The sequence below is a fragment of the Trachypithecus francoisi genome, unplaced genomic scaffold (assembly GCF_009764315.1).
Source record: "Trachypithecus francoisi isolate TF-2019V2 unplaced genomic scaffold, Tfra_2.0 Lachesis_group3, whole genome shotgun sequence".
Taxonomy (NCBI): Eukaryota; Metazoa; Chordata; class Mammalia; order Primates; family Cercopithecidae; genus Trachypithecus; species Trachypithecus francoisi.
The window spans coordinates 131,060,068-131,082,264 of record NW_022681468.1 but is presented as its reverse complement, the minus strand read 5'-3'; the positions used below and the strand labels follow the sequence as shown (position 1 = coordinate 131,082,264).

The following is a 22,197-nucleotide window of genomic DNA, read 5'->3' as shown; positions in this document are numbered from 1 at the left end:
AATCAGAGAAGTACTACCTAGAGTAAATATGGTAGTTCTGAGACTAAATGAATTCTCCAGAGAGTAGTGAGCAATAGTTCTCAACTTTTTTGCCATCCCAATATGTGAGAGTGACAAATTGCCAGCAGAAACATCCTCTCCATCCTGCCTCAATTTCCCCACTCCCTCTGCTCCCCTACCTCATTCTCCAGGAGACAGAGAGAAAACAGAGGAATAAAGATCAAATTGGGGGAGGAAGGGAAGAATATTAAGGATGAGGGAGTGAAAAACCAGCATAGGCACAATTTGAGATGTGGAATGAGAACTAGAAATAGGGCAATGTCATGAGAGTATTCAGGGAAAGATAATGTAATAAAAATTTAGTATGTTACTATTGTCAGATGCAGCAGCATCAGAGAGCTGATGGAGTAGGGAAGATTCTGCTGAAGATGACAGGTGTAGGGACAAGGTCACTGAAAAGTCAGGATAACATGGAATCCTCAGTTCTCTTTAGAGGAAAGGAACAACAACCGTATTTTCTGAAGTATCGGAAGGAATGGAACAAGAAAAATACGGAGACAAGGTCACGTTGATAGAGAGGTTGGCCGTGTGTGGTGGCTCATGCCTGTAATCCCAGCATTGCGGGAGGCTAAGACAGGAGGATCGCTTGAGCCCAGGAGTTTGAGACCAGCTGGGGCAATGTAGTGAGACCCCCATGTCTGTAAAAAAATAATAATAAGGAAAAAAAAGAGAGGTAGATGAAAACTGAAGCCTTATATTTTTCAATTTGGCAAAATAATCATTGAACTCATAAGCAGTAACTATTGAACTCATTAATAATTAAGATTGTAAAGCATTTGACGGGGTGAATTTTGTGAGAAAAGTGTATTGCATTTTAAAGAAGAATCTCAGTGGAGATTATGCTTAGGAATTTGAGGCACAAACAGAAAGACTGCCAATTAGTAGCATGGATAAATTGAGGTATCCTTTAAGAACGATTAGATTATCAGTTTTGCTTTGTTTTTGGTCTTTCCCTAGTTCACTTATGTCTGGAAATAGGAGCAAGAAGAATGACTGGTTAGAGTTATCAAGACTTGGGCTTTTCTTTCAAGAACTGATACCTGGGGTGTAGGGGGAGAGAATTAGAGAACTGAAAGGGAAAACAGCTGATTATCTCTTTTGGGAGAGGATGAAATTATTAGAAAATCAATAGACTGAACAAACTGGAAGGATTTGAGCAAAGGAATAAGTGTAGTAGTTCTGGATGAGAAGTGACAGTAAAAGTGATCAAACAGGGTAAGGACTGAGTTGAAAGTATTGGTTCAGAACTGATAGAGAGTAGGTGATCATTCATAATCTATTAAATAGTTGACTGGGCACTGTGGCTCACGCCTGTAATCCTAGCACTTTGGAAGGCCAAAGCCAGAGGATCAGTTGAGCCCAGGAGTTTGAGACCAGTGTGGTCAACATAATGAGACCCCATCTCTATAAAAGAAAAAAACATTTTTTTTAATTATAAAAAAGAAAATCTATCAAATAGTTGAGCTGTGATAATCTAACAAATCAAAAAAGAAATCTATTACATTTAATTCAAGCTCAAATTTGTAATTCTGTTTACATTTTCAAGAGATAGTTTCATCTACCTCTGTATTTTTCCTTTTTATTGTTTTTTTGTAGAGATGGGGGTCTCACTATATTGCCCCAGCTAGTCTCAAACTCCTAGGCTCAAATTACAAATTATACCAGGTAAACTTATCAAAATGTATCACTTAGAACACATTTTTATTTTGCTTCTTTTTGACTATGTGTGATTTTTAATAGTTTTTAAAATCTTATTTTAGCTGTAAAGAAAGTGCTTTTTATAGGTATATTTGAGGGCTGTAACCCATGTAATTAGGTGTTTATGAAGTTAAGCTAGAGGTAAATAACATATATATTTTAGTGCTTACAAAGGTATTTTTTTAATATAGAGGGAATCCCTACTTGGTTATACTTTTTTTTTCTTTTAGAATGTTATAGGTTCTGAGGCCAATATACATACAAAAACACTTACCTATAACCTATACTATACGTTGTGATAGAGAAGATAGAGTATTGCAATATCTGATCATTGTATAACATTTTAGTAGAAAAATGAATGCACTAATTTAAGATGCTGGAAACACATCTCCTCTCCTTCTTAACGGTTTTTGGTAGGGAATTCTTTTCCCAATTTTTTTCTTTGCTTAGAAGAGATTATCTCCTGTTCCAAGTCATGGGAGGGATGCTGGGGTCCTGAAGAAGGATTTTTAATCTAAAGTTGGTTTCTCCAAACATCAAACCTATAAACTGTAAGATAAGGATTCATATGTTTGATTCTGTAAAATATAAAAAAGCTTAAAAAAAAAAACAGACACAAACTAAATCAAAACACACTAAACTAAGGGAACTATTTGCTGGATTATCTAAGGGCTAATTTCCTTTTTTTTTTTTTCTTTTTCTTTTTCTTTTTCTTTTTCTTTTTTTTGAGATAGACTGTCATTTTGTCACCCAGGCTGGAGTGTGGTGATGCAATCATGGCTCCCTATAGCCGCGACCTCCTGAGCTCAAGCAATCCTCCTACCTCAGCATCCTGAGCAGCTGGGACCACAGGTGTGTGCTACTATGCCCACCTAATTTTTTTTTTTTTTTTTGACGGAGTCTCACTCAGTCGCCTAGGCCGGAGTGCAGTGGCACGATCTTGGCTCACTGCAACCTCTGCCTCCTGGGTTCATGTGATTTCCAGCTCTTTTTTGTATTTTTAGTAGAGACAGGGTTTCACCATCTTGGCCAGGCTGGTCTCGAACTCCCGACCTCAAGTGATCTGCCCACCTCAGCCTTCCAAAGTATTAAGATTACAGGCATGAGCCACTGTGCCCAACCAATTTCTTTTTTATTTTTTCTGTAGAGATGTGTCTGACCATGTTGTCTAGTCTGGCCTTGAACTCCTGGCCTCAAGTAATCCTGGCTCAGCCTCCCAGAGTGCTGGGATTACAGGCGTGAGTCACCATGGCCAACCCTAATTTCTTAATTTACAGAGAGCCCTTATAAATTCGAAAAAGATGAGCAGCACAATGGCAAAATGAACAAAAGGCTATTAACAGAAAATTCAAAAGTTCAAATGGACATATTCTTTTGTCTCATTATCACCTGCAAAGTGAGGCACCATGAAGGTGAGCTTTTTGCCAGGGGTGAGTTTTTTCTCTAGTTCTCCCTCCCTCCTTGATGACTTTTTTACCTCATATCCTTTCACAGACACTTCTAACTTCCATCTAGGTTATGCTTTTTCCCCTGACTTGCAAGAACATTGTAATCACACAAATTTTCTTTTCCTGAAGTAAGCACAGAGCTCTTTGGAGGTTTTCCAAGTGTGTTTATTACTTATAAAAAAAGGAAAAACAGATGGTGAGCCAAAGGTTTCATCTTAGCCTCTGCCCACCTTGTTTTTAAATATAGATCCTGTAAAAAGAGATTAAAACTTCACACAATTGTGGGGTTTTGTTTACACAAAAGACTTAAGAACATTTCTGAGGCTTTCATTCCCAGTCTCTTCCAAGAATTGGTGTTGTAACTATGGATTTGTAAGATATGGTAGACAAGGGCTGAGGAGAGAATAAATACTGCCAGTAGGGGTTGCCCTCTAATAGTGATAGATGTGTTCATTTCTTCTTCTCCCCTTGATATGAGTAGTCTTTTAGTGAAAAACCTTCTCACTCCCTATCCAACCTTATCTGTTGAGTCCCAGGTGAAGGACATTTGGGCACAGGTGGTACTAACAATCATAGGGACTTTGAATAATAATAGTAAGTACTCAATTATTTTTATGTCCAGATACTGTGCATTATTTTACATGCATTGTATGTGTTTTCTCTTTTAATTTTCTCAACCACATCATGAAATCCTTATGTAGACTATTGTTCTTATTTTATGTATATAGAAAATTGAGGCCAGGCGCAGTGGCTCACGCCTGTAATCCCAGCACTTTGGGAGGCCGAGGTGGGCAGATCACCTGAGGTCAGGAGTTTGAGACCAGCCTGACCAACATGGACAAACCTCATCTCTACTAAAAATAAAAAATTAGCCGGGCGTGGTGGCACATACCTGTAATCCCAGCTACTCAGGAGACTGAGGCAGGAGAATCACTTTAACCTGGGAGGCGGAGTTTGCAGTGAGCCTAGATCGTGCCATTGCACTCCAGTCTGGGCAACAAGAGCGAAACTCCGTTGTCAAAAGAAAATTGAAGTGCATAAAGTTTAAATAACTAGCCCAAGGTAAGATTATCACCTACTCTAGAACCAGAGCTCTCACTCAGGATGTTTGATTGGGAAGATAAAGTTCAAGATAGCAATAAGTCTGGTGGACAATAGGTCTGGGGCACAACAGGGTGGGAGAGCCAATAGAGAAGCAAAAATAGACTTCATGATTTCTTAGATCAAATTCTGCAATCTGGTACTGGTTGCTCTTTATACAGACTCCCGTTTTTAGCTCTCTGTGCTTTATCTTATGTCTTCTGAAGTGTCTGACACTTCTAATTTCAGAGTCTCTTTGGGGTACTATGGTGAATAAACTTGCCTTTCCCATTGTAGTTTATTAAATATATTCTTGGAAGTTTTTCAGTAATTAGTAACTTCTTTTTCTACTGCCACTACCCTAGTTCAGGCCTTCATCTCTCACCTGGACTACCTTAGTAGCCTTGAAACTGGTCTCTTACCTTACCCTGTTCTCATCCATCTTTCAAGCAATTAATGTAAAAGTTTTATTATTAATTTTTTGGGGGGGAGATTATTCAGCATAGTAAGCTTGCTGAGCTTCTTAAATATAAGTGGTGAATTCTGGATGGAAGATGCCTTCTTTTACTAGTAAATCTTTATATATTTTTTTCAGACAGTTTAGTTCTTGTTGCCCAGGCTGGAGTGCAGTGGTGCAGTCTCAGCTCACTGCAACCCCCGCCTCCTGGGTTCAAGCTACTCTCCTGCCTCAGTGTCCCAAGTACCCGGGATTACAGACACCTGCCACCACACCCAGCTAATTGTTTTGTATTTTTATTAGAGACAGGGTTTTACCGTGTTGGCCAGGTTGGTCTCGAACTCCTGACTTCAGGCAGTCAGCCCACTTTGGCCTCCCAAAGTGCTGGGATTACAGGCGTGAGCCACTGCACCCAGCCTACTAGTAAATCTTTTATTAGTAAATCTCACTGCAACAACATTCTTTATTGCTCTAAAACACTTTGAAGTGCTTATAAAATAGACATTCCTGCAAACTTAATATGTGTGAATATATCTGCAGTTTCTGACAGTTTTAAATAGGCCTTGCTCTTACTCTGAGGATAGGGTCTAAATTATGATTAAAAACTGACAAAAGTGTTTCAGAGTTTCAAAGCCTTTTTAACTTGTGGGTTGTCTCATAAAATTTTCCTGTTTTGAAATACTGATGGCAGTGGAGCACGGTGGCTTATGCCTGTAATCCCAGCACTTTAGGAGGCCAAGGTGGGTGGATCACAAGGTCAGGAGTTCAAGACCAGCCTGGTGAAGATGGTGAAACCCTGTCTCTACTAAAAATGCAAAAATTAGCCGTGCGTGCTGGCGGGTGCCTATAATCCCAGCTACTTGGGAGGCTGAGGTAGAGAATTGCTTAAACCAGGAGACGGAGTTTGCAGTGAACCGAGATTGTGTCACTACACTCCAGCCTGGGTGACAGAGCAAGACTCCATCTCAAAAAAGAAAAAAAAAAGAAAGAAATACTGATACCAAGTAGAAAGCCAATTAGATTTACTAAAAAGTCTGAATTTTAGTATTTTTAAGTATAGTAAGTATTATATTATTAGTAGTAAATGAATAGTACATACAAGAAATTAAAATGTAAAGCATGATGTGTAATAGCTTGTAATACATACATTTCTATTTGCTGGAGCCAGAATTAAAGGCATGCTGAAAGAATCCTTAAGTTTTTGAGTCCTTATTTTGAAAAAAGTGGGTAAAGCTTCTCTTTGATTCCCATTATTACTTCTAATATTTTCTAAAGAATAATTTCTTTACAATTTCAACTAAAAAATCACGAATACTATATATTCATGCTGAATATATAAATGCTACATATATACACACATGTGTATGTAAACACTGCATATTTCATATTAGGGAAATTTGACTATTATTTAGTGGGTCCATTTTGCCATACGTAATACAAAAATAAACTGCAATATAAAAATGTTATCTTCTTTGTTCCAAACTCAACTCCCTGTTTGAATGTCAAACTAAAAATGTCGCAGTTCCAAAGCAGACATCATTTTCTTCTACAAACTTATCTTCACTTGCCAAATTTCCATTGCTATCAATTGTATGGATCTTGATTTTTAGAGTTTCCTGAGCCTTAGAGTCAACTTTGATTATTCTTTCCCCATCATGCTCCACTTTTCCCTGGTCACAAAGTTCTATCAATTATTGATTTAAAATATGTTTCATGGCCGGGCGTGGTGGCTCAAGCCTGTAATCCCAGCACTTTGGGAGGCCGAGACGGGTGGATCACGAGGTCAGGAGATCGAGACCATCCTGGCTAACACGGTGAAACCCCGTCTCCACTAAAAATACAAAAAACTAGCCGAGCGAGGTGGTGGGCGCCTGTAGTCCCAGCTACTCCGGAGGCTGAGGCGGGAGAATGGCGTGAACCCGGGAGGCCGAGCTTGCAGTGAGCTGAGATCCGGCCACTGCACTCCAGCCTGGGTGACAGAGCGAGACTCCGTCTCAAAAAAAAATAAATAAATAAAATAAAATAAAATATGTTTCAGATGATGTTTTATATAAGATTTCATTGAGTGGAAAGTCTTCTGCTGTTGTTAAAAAAGCCTGTGAGTATTGGTATAATGGAAAAGGCAATTGGCTTTGGTGTCTGATCTCACTTCTCATCACAGTACTTCTACTTACTTTGGATAAATTAACGTTTTAAAGCCTTAGTTTATTCTTTGAATGGGGTTAATAATGCCTGCTTCATAGGATTGCTGGGGATTCAGGTAACATAAAATTGAATGACAATTAGTAGATGTTCAATATATGTAATTTTCTCTCTCTCTCTCTCTTTTTTTTTTTTTTTTTTTTTGAGTCAGAGTCTCGCTCTTGTCACCCAGGCTGGAGTGCAGTGGCATGGTCTTGGCTCACTGCAGCCTCTGCCTCTGGGGCCCAAGTGATTGTCCTCCCTCAGCCTCCTGAGTAGCTGGGATTACAGGCACCTGCCACCACGCCTGGCTAATTCTTTGTATTTTTAGTAGAGATGGGATTTCACCATGTTAGCCAGGCTGGTCTTGAACTCCTAACCTCAGGTGATCCGCCCACCTCGGCCTCCCAAAGTGCTGGGATTACAGGAGTGAGCCACTCTGCCCAACCCCTGACTTCTCTTTTCTAAAGAGCAGAGACTGGCAAATAACTCAATTTTATATTTTCTCAAGTATCTTCCCAACTTTGAAGAGGTGTTGGAACTCAAAGTGTGTGTTTCTTAAATACTTATTATATTGGTATTCTAATTGTTAAGCATTTAAAAACATTATTTGGCTAGTAGTAATTTTTGTACTTGCCATCACCTATATAAAGTGCTTCTTATTTCTGAGTTATTGCTGAGTCCCCTGCATTTATCTTTTCCTTTGGGTTATCAAAATCACAGGTGCCAAAACCTTGGCGTATCACTCTTAGGATGTTTCACATTCCTGTTTAAGATTTCACTTACAGTTTAAACAGAAGGTTTTGTTGTTACTATTTTTGGTCTTGCTTGAGTCTATTCCCAAATTTACTTTCCTCTTTAGATGATTAAGAATTACAGAATGGGCCAGCACTGGGACTTACACCTGTAATCCTAGCACTTCAGGAGGTTGAGGTAGGCAAATTTAAGCAGGAGTTTGGGCTCCTGCTTGAGTCCAGGAGTTTGGTCAACATGTCAAAACCCCATCTCTACAAAAAATACAAAAAAGTAGCCAAGCATGGTGGCGCACACCTGTGGTCCCAGCTACTTGGGAGGTGGAGGTGGGAGGATCACCTGAGCCCGGGGAGGTCGAGGCTACAATGAGCCATGATTTTGCCACTGCACTCCAGCCTGGACGATAGAATAATTGGGCTAGATTTTTGAGGTTTTACGTTATAGTGGAACATTTGGAGTCTGAGTAGCTTTTTTCTTTTATTAATTTAAATATTGTTGTGCTTATATTAATAATTTGCCAGGGCTGAGTGCGGTAGTTCACACCTGTAATCCCAGCGATTTGGGAGGCTGACGTGGGAGGATTGCTTGAGGCCAGGAGTTCAAGACCAGGTTGGGCAATGTAGTAAAACCCCACCTCTACAAAAAATACAAAAATTAGCCAGGGCCGGGCACGGTGGCTCAAGCCTGTAATCCCAGCACTTTGGGAGGCCGAGACGGGCGGATCACGAGGTCAGGAGATCGAGACCATCCTGGCTAACACAGTGAAACCCTGTCTCTACTAAAAAATACAAAAAACTAGCTGGGTGAGGTGGCGGGCGCCTGTAGTCCCAGCTACTCAGGAGGCTGAGGCAGGAGAATGGTGTAAACCCGGGAGGTGGAGCTTGCAGTGAGCTGAGATCTGGCCACTGCACTCCAGCCTGGGCGACAGAGCAAGACTCCGTCCCCAAAAAAAAAAAAAAATTAGTCAGGTGTGGTGGTGCATGCCCATAGTTCCAGCTACTTGGGAGGCTCAGGTAGGAGGATTGCTTTAACCTGGGAGGTCAAGGCTGCAGTATGCCGTGATCCTGCCACTGCAATCCAGCCTGGAGGACAGTGAGAACATGTCTTAAAAATAATAATAATAATTTCCTCAGGAAATCCAGTTAATTCAGTAGTATTTATAGGGTAGGACATTTTCCGAGATAATAATAATTTATTTGGCCTCTATTAATTGGGAGCTATTTTTTAATATATGTTGAGATACTTTGCTCAAATTTTAGGAAGAATATTTAAACTACTTAAAGTGTCTTCCAAGTACCTTTGTATATGTTAAAGTACTCATTTATTATAAACAATATGTTGTAGATAATTACTAAAAGAGGTCATACTTGGTTTGTCATTTTTTTCTTTCTTTTCTTTTTTTTTTTTTTTAGATAGGGTCTCTCTGTGTTGCCCAGGCTGGAGTGCAGTGGCATGATAGTGGCTCACTGCAGCTTCAAAATTCCTGGACTCAAGTGATGCTCCCACCTCAGCCTCCCAAATAGCTGGAACTACAGGCATGCAACAGCACACCTGGCTAAGTTTTGTTGTTTGTGTTGGAGTTTTTTCTGTAGGGACAAGGTTTGCCTATATTACTTAGGCTGGTCTCAAACTCCTGGGCTCAAGTGATCCTTCCACTTCAGCCTCCCAAAGTGCTGGGACTATAGACGTGAGACATTGCACCCAGCCAGTTATTTTTTTCATCGTAAAACTTAAAATTTAGAGATTCAGACAGACACCACCACACCTCACTAATTTTTTTTTTTTTTTTTTTTTGGGACGGAGTCTTGCTCTGTCTGAATTAAAATGTAGAGATTTAGCCAGCTATCCCATAACCTGTTTCTCCTTTGAAAAAATCTAAAAAGACAAAGGAGTACAATCCTTATTAGGCTATTAACAAAACCCTTGGCACTTGCTTTTGAGGTGATGCTGATGAAGGAAAGCAAAAAAAAAAAAAAAAAAAAGAAACAAGCTTTTGGGAAGATCTTAAATGGTTAAAAAAAACTAATTGGCCGGGCGCAGTGGCTCAAGCCTGTAATCCCAGCACTTTGGGAGGCCGAGACAGGCGGATCACGAGGTCAGGAGATCGAGACCATCCTGGCTAACACGGTGAAACCCCGTCTCTACTAAAAAATACAAAAAAAAAAAACTAGCCGGGCGAGGTGGCGGGCGCCTATGGTCCCAGCTACTCGGGAGGCTGAGGCAGGAGAATGGCGTAAACCCAGGAAGCGGAGCTTGCAGTGAGCTGAGATCCGGCCACTGCACTCCAGCCTGGGCGACAGAGCGAGACTCCATCTCAAAAAAAAAATAATAATAATAATTAAGATCTGTGGATGGCTCCATAGTATTAGTGTGAAGTAGGCACTTTTTAGTTTTAATAAACATCTGAAGTAGTTTACTGGCTACAATTCAGGAAATGAATATACTGCTGACTGCTTGTAAATAAGTGAGTTGAAATATTTGTGTACTTGCTTCTAAAAAAAATCATCTAATGCAGAGATCAGCAAACTTTTTCTGTAAAGGATCAGATAGTAAATACTAATATTTTAGGCTTTGCATACCCTACAGTCTCTGCTGCACAGATTCATCTCTGCATTGTAGTGGAAAAGCAGCCAAAGACGGTACATTAACAAATGAGAAGGGACTGTGTTCCAAAAGAAAGTTTATTTAGAAAAACAGTCAACAGTAATTTGCCAGAGTTTCAATTTAAAAATATGTCATTTATGGGAACTCTGTGTACTTTCTGCCCAGTTTTTCTGTAAACCCTAAAACTGCTTTAAAAAAATAGTCTATTGAATTTTTTTTTTTTTTAATTGAAACAGGGTCTCACTGTGTCACCCAGGCTGGAGTGCAGTGACGTGATCTCAGCTCACTGCAGTCTCTGCCTCCTGGGTTCAAGCAATTCTCCTGCTTCAGTCTCCCAAGTAACTGGGACTACAGGTGTGCGCCACCACACCTGGCCAATTTTTGTGTTTTTTTAGTAGAGTCGGTGTTTCACCAAGTTGGCCAGGCTGGTCTCGTACTCCTGACATCAAGTGATCTGCCCACCTCAGCCTCCTGTATTACAGGTGTGAGCCACCGGGCCTGACCTGAAATTATTTAAAAATGTCACAGACGGCCAGGCGCAGTGGCTTTAGCCTGTAATCCCAGCACTTTGGGAGGCCGAGACGGGCGGATCACGAGGTCAGGAGATCAAGACCATCCTGCCTAACACAGTGAAACCCCGTCTCTACTAACAAATACAAAAAAACCCGCCGGGTGAGGTGGCAGGCGCCTGTAGTCCCAGCTACTCAGGAGGCTGAGGCAGGAGAATGGCGTAAACCTGGGAGGCGGAGTTTGCAGTGAGCTGAGATCGCGCCACTGCACCCCAGCCTGGGCGACGGAGCGAGACTCTGTCTCAAAAAAAAAAAAAAAAAAAACTCACAGACAATAAAAATAATTTAGAATGAAATGATCAAACCTCAAAGATATCTCTTGGTTTTTACTGAATAATAAATCTACTAGGTGACTAAATGTAACTATTGACTGTCATGTATGCTTACAGAGGGCTTCAGACCATTCTGTTTTATAGGGGTCTTTTAAAAAACTTATTTTACTTGTTGATTAAAACAAAATTGTGGCATTATTACGTTTGATAACATAAACACCTAGAGGACCTTTTTCAACATTTGGGGAAATTGTTGGAAGAATCGCTGATTTAAAGGATTTCCTTAATTGAACACAAAATAATTGCTGAAGAATTTTTAACAATGTTACTTTCTTCTATCATTGATACAGTAATTACTTTGAGTGTCCATCCTACAGTATTTATTTTTTCTCCTAGTCTGTAAATATACCCTGGAGTGTGCTCGTGACTGTCAGTTAAAGTATTTGCAGTCATTGACTGTAATATCTATGTCATTCATTTGACAACGCATTTGAAAAATTAATTTAGACTAATGTGTTGTTGCAGCTGAATTAATTTTAATGGATTTTCTGGGGGTTTTAGTTTAAATATCACTATAATGTATCTATTTACTTTTAAACTTTTTATTGTGAAATGTGACACATAGAAAAATACACAAAATAGATGTCCAGTTTAATAAATTATTATAAAGGAAACGTCAGTGGAACTACCATTGCAGGTCAAGAAGGTCAAAGAATAGAGCATTGTCAGCACGTCAGAATCCCCTTAAAAGCCCCTTTCCAACTATGACTCCTTCCATTACCTGTAGGGATAACCATAATCTTGATTTTTTTATAGCATCCGTTTCTTTACTTATTTATATTTTATAGAGATGGAGTTTCACTCTTGTCACCCAGGCTGGAGTGCAATGGCACAATCTTGGCTCACTGCAACCTCCACCTCCTGGGTCCAAGTGATTCTCCTGCCTCAGCCTCCCAAGTAGCTGGAATTATAAGCATGCGCCACCATGCCAGCTAATTTTTGTAGTTTTAGTAGAGAGAGGATTTCACCATGTTGGCTGGGCTGGTCTCGAACTCCCAACCTCAAGTGATCTACCTGCCTCAGCCTCCCAAAGTGCTGGGATTACAGGCGTGAGCTACTATACCCAGCCCATTTCTTTCCTTTTCTTTATTTTTTATTCCATTGCCCAGGCCAGAGGTTTCACCGTGTTGGCCAGGCTGGCCTCGAACTACTGACCTCAAGTGATCTGCCCACCTTCGCCTCTGAAAGCGTTGGGATTAGAGGTGTGAGCCACTGTGCCCAGCCCATTTCTTTACTTCTTAATAGTTTTATCGCCTATGTGTGCAGCTCTAAACAATATAAATTTTGCCTGTTTTTAAGCTTTGCATTACTTTTAATATCAAAAACCACAATTACTTTTGTATCAATCTAATAAATAGACTAATACAGTAAAGTGGTTATAGGCCAGGCATGGTGGCTCATGCCTCTAATCCCAGCACTTTGGGAGGCTGAGGCGGGTGGATCACGAGGTCAGGAGATCGAGACCATCCTGGCTAACACGTAGAACCCCGTCTCTACTAAAAATACAAAAAACTTAGCCAGGCGTGGTGGTGGGCGCCTGTATTCCCAGCTACTCAGGAGGCTGAGGCAGGAGAATGGCGTGAACCTGAGAGGCGGAGCTTGTAGTGAGCCAAGATTGCGCCACTGCACTCCAGCCTGGGCAACAGAGAGAGACTCTGTCTCAAAAAAAAAAAAAAAAAGACTGGCTATAAAGATTCTAATATATGTGAATGTTAATGTATAAGTATAGTTGATCCATAATATAGACATAAGTATTTGTGTTTCTGACTGCAAGAAACACTTTAGTCACCTAAAACATTTAATTTTATAGAAATAATATTTTGTTTTTCAGGTGAAACTTCCACCGATGATGGAAATCATAACTGCTGAGCAGCTGATGGAATATTTAGGTTAGTGTTGAAAAGTGGATTTTATATCTCTTTCAAAACAAACGTTTTCAAAGCTGTTTTATTACCCAGTCTCACCTTTCTGAAGTGCTATTATATAATCTATTTTAAAATTACAGTTTTGAATCTGCTAATTAAAAATTTTTATCAGTATGTTACTGTTCTTAGATGGTATAGGCTTCTTTCTGACCAGCATTGAAATTCTGTAATCCACATAAGGAATTTAGGTAACATCTAGAAAACAAGATACATCTTAATCCCAATAAATTGTAGAATGGGAGATGGCACAGAATCGCTGACATTGCATGTAGAAAGTGTCAAAAATATTCGGTAGACTTGAATTAAAGACAAAGGAGGTGATTTAGAGCAGTGCTACTGTAAAGTGTGATTCATGGACCTATGCCAGTCTATGAAATGTTAGTTATCGGTCTGCAGTGAGATGGAATCTTCTCCTAGGATGTAAAATATTTACATTAGTGGCCGGGCGCGGTGGCTCAAGCCTGTAATCCCAGCACTTTGGGAGGCCGAGACGGGCGGATCACGAGGTCAGGAGATCGAGACCATCCAGGCTAACACGGTGAAACCCCATCTCTACTAAAAAAATACAAAAAATTAGCCGGGCGAGATGGCGGGCGCCTGTAGTCCCAGCTACTCGGGAGGCTGAGGCGAGAGAATGGCGTAAACCCGGGAGGCGGAGCTTGCAGTGAGCTGAGATCCGGCCACTGCACTCCAGCCTGGGCGACAGAGCAAGACTCCGTCTCAAAAAAAAAAAAAAAATATTTACATTAGTAAGCACAGTGTTCATTTCAACTGAAATTTTTTATAGGAAAATTTTCTTGTTGAAGGAAGTAATGTATTGAATTGCATTCTTCTCTAAGCTGCTTATTTCAAAACAGACCAGTAATATAGTTTGTAGACTGGCTACATTGAGTTGAACTTGTTTAGAGAGCAGGCAGTTGTACATCACATTGTGGCCTTTTATAATCTGGCAAATAAGAATTTATGTATTTCCTACAGCCAAATAGGAAATCTTAATCCATATTCTTACAGTTTTTTCAGTAATTAAATTTTTATTAAGGCCAGGTGTGGTGGCTTACGCCTGTAATCCCAGCACTTTGGGAGGCCAAGGCGGGTGGATCACTTGAGGTCAATAGTTCGAGACCAGCCTGGCCCACATGGTGAAACTCTGTGTCTACTAAAATTACAAAAATTAGCTGGGTGTGGTGTCATGCACCTCTAAGTCCTAACTATTCGGGAGGGTGAGGGGGGAGAATTGCTTAAACTCAAGAGGTGGAGGTTGCAGTGAGCTGAGATCATGCCACTGCACTCCAGCCAGGGTGATGGAGTGAGACGCCATCTCAAAAACAAAAACAAAGTTTATTTTTTAAAAATCTTGTCACCTGGGGCCGGGCACGGTAGCTCACGCCTGTAATCCCAGAACTTTGGGAGGCCAAAGTGGGCAGATCATGAAGTCAGGAGATTGAGACCATCCTGGCTAACACAGTGAAACCCCATCTTTACTAAAAAATACAAAAAATTAGCCAGGCGTGGTGGGGGGCACCTGATGTCTCAGCTACTTGGGAGGCTGAGGCAGGAGAATGGTGTGAACCCGGGAGGCGTAGCTTGCAGGGAGCCGAGATTGCACCACTGCACTCCAGCCTGGCCGACAGAGTGAGACTCCTCTCAAAAAAAAAAAAGAAACATCTTGTCAGCTGGTTAATTTGTCCCTACCCTTCCAGACAAGTAGTTAACTCATTTTTTTTGTGAGATACAGACTTAGTGATATAACTGAAACTGCAAATTTTAGAAGACTCTTTTTTTATTTTTTTCTTTTGAGACAGAGTCTTACTCTGTCGCCCAGGCTGGAGTGCAGTGGCGTGATCATGACTTGCTGCAATCTTGACCTCCCTAGGCTCAGGTGATCCTCCCACCTCAGCCTCCCTAGTAACTGGGACTACACGCACATGCTGCCACACCCAGCTAATTTTTGGATTTTTGGGTTTTTTTTTTTTTTTTTTTTTTGAGGCGGAGTCTCGCTCTGTCGCCCGGACTGGAGTGCAGTGGCCAGATCTCAGCTCACTGCAAGCTCCACCTCCCGGGTTTACGCCATTCTCCTGCCTCAGCCTCCCGAGTAGCTGGGACTACAGGCGCCCGTCACCTCGCCCGGCTAGTTTTTTTTTTGTATTTTTAGTAGAGACGGGGTTTCACCGTGTTAACCAGGATGGTCTCGATCTCCTGACCTCGTGATCCGCCCGTCTCGGCCTCCCAAAGTGCTGGGATTACAGGCTTGAGCCACCGCGCCCGGCCTGGATTTTTGGGTTTTTTATTTTTTGAGACAGTTTCACTCTTGTTGCCCAGGCTGGAGTGCAATGGCATGATCTCGGCTCACCGCAGCCTCCACCTCCTGGGTTCAAGTGATTCTCCTGCCTCAGCCTCCCGAGTAGCTGGGATTACAGGCATGTGCCACCATACCCAGCTAATTTTGTGTTTTTAGTAGAGACAGGGTTTCTCCATGTTGATCAGGCTGGTCTTGAACTCCTGACCTCAGGTGATCCGCCCACCTCGGCCTCCCAAAGTGCTGGGATTGCAGGCGTGAGCCACCGTGCCTGGTCAAGTTTTGTTTTTGTAGAGATCAGATTTCACTGTGTTGCCCAGGCTTGTCTTGAACTCCTGGGCTTAAGTGATCCTCCCGCCTTGGCCTCTCAAAGTGCTGGGATTATAGGCATGAGCCACTGCACCCAGCAAGAAGGCCCTTTTTAGAAAATACAATTCGTATCATTTAATCCCCATTCACTGGCTAGGGACCTCATAGTTAAGGGTAGATTACTCTGAATATCTAGATGTCTGCAAATTGACCTAAAAAGAAAATCCCTCTTTTAGGCTAGCTTAGTGATTCTTTTAATTTTTATTATTATTTTAAGTTTTTATTTTTTTTCCCACGGGACGCTGCTTGATAAATGATTCTTAAAGTTAGTGATTCCTAAGTTATATTTTATGGGGAAGGCTGAAATATACTGGGTGATTTTGAGGAATAGCCAATATGACTGCCAAGGAGTACACAAAGGGGAGTTGTAGGAGATGAGATCAGAGAGTTGATGCAGTCAGATCATATGGGGCCCTAAGGATGTAACAGCAATTTTGGTTTTTGCCGTAAGTAAGCTGGGAAGCTGTTGGAGGATTTTGAACAGAGGACTGACATGATCTAACTTTGGACTTAATAAAAATTCTCTAGCAGTTATGTTGACAATAGACCTTAGGGGGGTAAGGACAAGCGGGAAAACCATTTAGGAAGTTATTACAACTAGCAACAGATGGTGGCTTTAATCAAGGTAAAATAAGTGAAATTTGTAAGAAGCGGTTAGATTCTGGATAGAGAGCTGACAGAATTTGCTGATAAGTTGGATGTAGAATGAAAGTGGAGTCAAGGGTTATCTCATCGTTTTTGGTTTGAACAAGTAGAAGGATGGAAATAGGAAAACTGAAATAGGAAAAAATGGAAGGGGCAAGGTTTTTAGGGAGAAATTACAGGATTTTTGTTTTTAGATGTTTATTTACATCAAAACAGAGCGATCAGGCCAGGCACAGGGGCTCGCGCCTGTAATCCCAGCACTTTGGGAGACCGAGGCAGGCGGATCACGAGGTCAGGAGATTGAGACCATCCTGGCTAACACGGTGAAACCCCGTCTCCACTAAAAAAATACAAAAAATTAGCCGGGTGTGGTGGCGGGCGCCTGTAGTCCCAACTACTGAGGAGGCTGAGGCAGGAGAATGGCGTGAACCCAGGCGGCGGAGGTTGCAGTGAGCAGAGATTGCGCCAGTGCGCTCCAGCCTGAGCGACAGAATGAGACTCCTTCTCAAAAAAAAAAAAAAAAAAAAAAATGGAGCCATCAGGAAAGCAATTATTGAGATATATATATATATATCTTGCGTTCAGAGGAGAGGTCTGGATCAGCACTATACAATTAAAATTTCTGTAATGATAGAAATGTTCTGTATTTGTACTGTCCAGTTTAGTAGCCACTAGCCGCATGTGGCCCTCAGGCTCTTAAAATGTAGCTCCTGTCTTGACCCCAGGAGTTTGAGGCCAGCCTGGGCAACATGGTGAGACCCCATCTCCACTTAAAAATTCAAAAATTAGCCAGACGTGATGGTGTGCACCTGTAGTCCCAGCTACATGGGAAGCTGAGGTGGGAGGATTGCTTGAGCCCGGGATTCAGAGGCTGCAGTGAGCCAAGATCACAACACTGCACTCTACCCTGGGCAATAGGGCAAGAACCTATCTCAAAATTGTGTGTGTGTGTATGTGTTTGTGTGTGTGTGTGTGTGTGTGTGTGTGTGTGTGTGTAATGTGACCAAGGAACTGAATTTTTAATTTTATATAATGTAAATTAAATTTAATAGCCACATATTGCTACTGGCTACTGTATTAGACAGTACAAGTCTAGCCTGTAAATATGTATTTACAGACAACATATATAAACAGTAGTTAGATTGGGTGAAATCATTAAGGGAAGGAATGTAGTAGATAGAAGAGAAAAGGTCAGTAGACTGAGTGCAAGATATGCCAGTGATTAGAAGATAGGGAAGGAGAAAGCCAGCATGCTCAGCCAGGTAGAAGAAAAATAGGAGGCTGTGATTTCCTAGAATCCTAATGAAGAAATGTTTCAAGGAAGAGTGAGAGATGAGCTGAATCAAATGCTGCTGATAGCTCAAGCAGGAGGAAGACTAAAAATTGACTATTTAGCCATAAGAAGGTCATCACTGATAACCTTGATGAGAGTATGGGATGAAAACCTGACTGGAAACAAGAGAAAACTGGAAACCCTCACACCTAGCCAGTAGAAATGTAAAATAATACAGCCACTTTGAAAAGCAGTTTGGCAATTCTTTAAAAAGTTAAAGAGAATTACCATATGACCATGAAACATCATTCCAAGTATTTACCCAAGAGAAGTGAAAACATATGTCCATACAACTTGTATAAAAATATTCGGGCTGGGTGCTGTGGCTTATGCCTGTAATCCCAGCATTTTGGGAGACCAAGGCGGGTGGATCACAATGTCAAGAGTTTGAGACCAGCCTGGCCAACGTGGTAAAACCCCATCTCTACTAAGAACATAAAAGTTAGCCAGGCGTGGTGGCACATGCCTGTAATTCCAGCTACTCAGGAGGCCGAGGCAGAAGAATCGCTTGAACCCAGGAGGTGGACGTTGCAGTGATCTGAGATCGTGCCATTGCAGTCCAGCCTGGGCAACAGAGCAAGACTCTGTCTCAGGGAAAAAAAATATATGTTTAAAGCAGCATTATTCATAGTGGTCAAAAAATGGAAACAACTGAAATGTGTATCACCTGATGAGCAGATAAACAAATGTAACTTTGTACAATGGAATATTATTCAGCCATAAAAAGGTATGAAATATGAATACATGCTATAACATGGATGAAACCTAAAATATTTAAGTGAAAGAGGCAAAGTCACAAAAGAGCATATGATTCCATTTATATGAAACATCCATTAGCCAGGCTGGTGGTGCATGCCTATGGTCCCAGCTACTTGGGAGGCTGAGAGGCTGAGGTGGGATGATCACTTGAACCCAGGAGTTTGAGACTGCAATGAGCTATGACCATACCACTGCATTCCAGCCTGGGTGAGAGAGCAAGAACCTTATCTCTAAAAAATGAAAATTTAAAAAAACTCGAATAGGCAAATTTATAGAGACAGAAAGTAGGTTAGTGGTTGCTTAGGGCTGGGGAAGAGATGGGGTGAAATGGGGGTTGACTGCTAATGGGTACAGGGTTTCTTTTAGGGAGGACCAAAATGGGACTGCACGGTGGCTCACACCTGTAATCCCAGCACTTTGGGTGGTTGAGGTGGGTGGTTCACTTGAGCTCAGGAGTTCAACACCAGCCTGGGCAACATGGCGAAACCCGTCTCTACTAAAAATACAAAGAATTAGCCGGGTGTGGTGGCGCATGCCTGTAGTCCCAGCTACTTGTGAGGCTGAGACAGAAGAATCGCTTGAACCCAGCAGTCAGAGGTTGCAGTGAGCAGAGATAACACCACTGCACTCCAGCCTGGGCGACAGTGAGACTCTGTCTCAATCAATCAATCAATCAATAATAAAATTAGATCATGATGATAGTTTCATAATCCTGTGAATATACTACAAAAAATAATTGAATTGTACATTTTAAGTGGGTAGGTTGTATGGGATATAGATTATACCTCAAAGCCATTTTATAAAAGAGAAAACTAGAGAAAAGGAGCTGCAGAAAGTACTTTATACAAGTAGAAAAATTAGCCTTAGATAGTTCATCCATGGTAATAGGAGGAAGGACAGAACGTATTACAAATAGGTGCAGGTAAGTGGGTGGATGTGGTTGTAGCTAGTCTCTTGAGTGCTTCTATTTTCTCAATGAAATAGGAAACAAAGTCATCAGTTGGGAGTGAGGATGAGGGAGGAGTTGTTGAAAGTAAGAGGGAAGGTGTAAAATAATTGCCTAGAGAAATGGGAGAGTGAATGGATTAGAGAGCTGTGGTATGATTTTGGGGTGTTACCTTTGAGGTTAGTGAAACCAGCCAGGATGGTGTTATGTTTTCTCAGTCATGTTCAGCTGCACGAGTCCAGGTCTGAATAATGAGAGGCCAGGATTTAACCAGAGCTGAATTTTTGCCTGATGAGTGTGTTGACGAAATAATCTAGGGTATGTTGCTCTATATGTTGCCAGTTGTGGGGCCAGGGTTGTGCGGTGGGGGAGGAGGGGAGTAATCTAAGGTATGAAGGTGTGTATAGAGAGTGATTATAATCATGGGCCATAGAATTTAAGCTGCATAAAGAGGAAATGATGTAAGTGTGTTGAAGGAAAATGTAATGAGATTAATGGATTGTAAGTCTTGATTCCTGATAGAGCTGAGGAATTTTTGGTAATAATGAAACTGTATTACCATGAGAAATGAGTTTCTGAGATAAAGTAGAATAAAAGGTTGTTTTTCTGGGTGTGTGTGTGTGTGTGTGTGTGTTTTAAGAATAAAATATTTTCGTTGGAGAAGAGGTCAAGGAACAGAGAGGCAGGGTATTGGAAGAGACATCCCCATGCTTATTGAAATTACCAAAAATTATGGGATTTGTGTTAGAGAAAGGAGCTAAGAATAAAAGGTATTGGCCTGAAGGTCAGTAGGTAACTGCAACAAGGTGGGTAGATAATGGGTAGAATTATCTGAGTTTTAAAACTGAGGAGTTTAGGGAGGAAGTGGGGAGAGAATAACCTCAAAGGTAACACCCCAAAATCATACCGCAGCTCTCTAATCCATTCACTCTCCCATTTCTCTAGGCAATTATTTTATACCTTCCCTCTTACTTTCAACAAGTGGGTTCCTATTCCACTTTGAGGCTCACTGGTAAAAGAAGTATGAGAGAGAACAGAACTATCACTTAAGAGAACTGCATTGTCATCAAGACAGAGCCAGATACTCAGGTAGTAAGGTGAAGGGAACATTCAGAGAAGTTGAATGCCTAGGGAATTTGCTAATGGCAGACTATGAGTTTCAGAGAACACTGAAATTTGACATAAGAATTTAGAAGTCATCAGTATAAAAATGGTATTTAAATCTGTGGAAGTTGATAAGATAATAGAGAAAAGAAGAGGGTCCAGGATTCTCCCCTGAAGTTTCCCAGCATGTAGAGATTAGGTGGAGCAGTGTTTCAACTTTCTTTTCATTATTGCCATTCTGAGGAGCCTTTATAGACACTTTTGTCCTAATGGCTCACTTCAGGACATTTTAATACTGTAGATATATTGTATGTGTTTTTTTGTTTTTGTTTTTGTTTTTGTTTTGTTTTTCTTGAGACAGAGTCTCACTCTGTCGCCCAGGCTGGAGTGCAGTGGCCGGATCTCAGCTCATTGCAAGCTCCACCTCCCAGTTCATGCCATTCTCCTGCCTCAGCCTCTCGAGTAGTTGTGACTACAGGCATCTGCCAACAGGCCCAGCTAATTTTTTGTATTTTTAGTAGAGACAGGGTTTCACCATGTTAGCCAGGATGGTCTCCATCTCCTGACCTCGTGATCCGCCCGTCTCGGCCTCCCAAAGTGCTGGCATTACAGGCTTGAGCCATTTTGTGTGGGTCTATTGTATGGGTTTTTTTTGTACTGTGGCCCTTTGAAGGCTGTAAACCATTATACTATCTAAGATTTTTTTTTTTTTTTTTTTTTTGCCACCCTCCCTCCTGCACCAAGAACCAGTTTTTGCTCCTTTAGGTGCAACATCACCTCTGCTCAAATGAATGAAGTAGAGGACAGAGAAATAGTGAAGAAGTAGCTGGTAGTAAGATAGGAGAAAAGCCAGGAGAGAGTGGTAGAATGAAGCCCACAGAAGGTGAAGATTGTTAGAAGAAAAGAGAAAGGGTATTGAATACTGGAGAATACTCCCGTTATGACTTGGCAGTGTGAAGGTTATTGTGACCTTCATCAAACCTTGTCACTGCAGTGATGAGATGGAAATGGAGTGGTGAGTTGAAGAGTGTCTGGGAGGTAAGGAAGTGGAGCCTCAAGGGCAGAAAACTTTTGAGAAGTTTGGGTACAAATGGGTATGGGAAGTGGGTAAGGAGTAGAAAAGGCTTAAAGGAGAACATGTGACTTGTATTGGGCTTTGAAGGATAGTTAGAATCTATGCTGTTGTAAAGAATAGGAAAGGTTGTTTGAGGGCTAGGTGGAAACTATCTTAAGCTCAAGCTAGAAGTGGAAATATGTAAGGCATATTGAAGGAACAGTGTATGAGTCTAATTTGACTATACTTGGTAAATCTGCATGTTATATAGTTAGAGAAATAGAGATTGGACTAAGTAGATTGTGGCAAGAGAGTCTTTTGAGCCAGGCAGGAAGTTTGAATTTACTGTAATAGGATGCTTAATCTATTTTAGTTTCCTAAATGGGATAATAAAAAGTTAAATGTAGTTTTATTTTGTTTTGTTTTTTGAAACTGGTTCTCTGTTGCCCAAGCTGGAGTGCAGTGGCATGATCTTGCTCACTGCAACCTCTGCCTCCCAGGTTCAAGCAATTCTCCTGCCTCAGCCTCACGAGTAGCTGGGATTACGGGTGCCCGCCAGGATGCCTGGCTAATTTTTGTATTTT

The 22,197-nt window shown here is 41.3% G+C and overlaps 1 protein-coding gene across 2 annotated transcripts in view; it reads left to right on the top strand.

Moving 5' to 3' along the window:
- The window catches only part of MINDY2 (MINDY lysine 48 deubiquitinase 2), an 89,092-nt gene that overhangs the window by 4,804 nt on the left and 62,091 nt on the right, over positions 1-22,197 (top strand). For both annotated transcript variants that reach the window (XM_033189963.1, XM_033189964.1), the window contains exon 2: positions 13,014-13,071. In XM_033189963.1, coding sequence (XP_033045854.1) covers positions 13,014-13,071 — 58 coding nt within the window. The remainder of the gene's footprint in view (positions 1-13,013; positions 13,072-22,197) is intronic.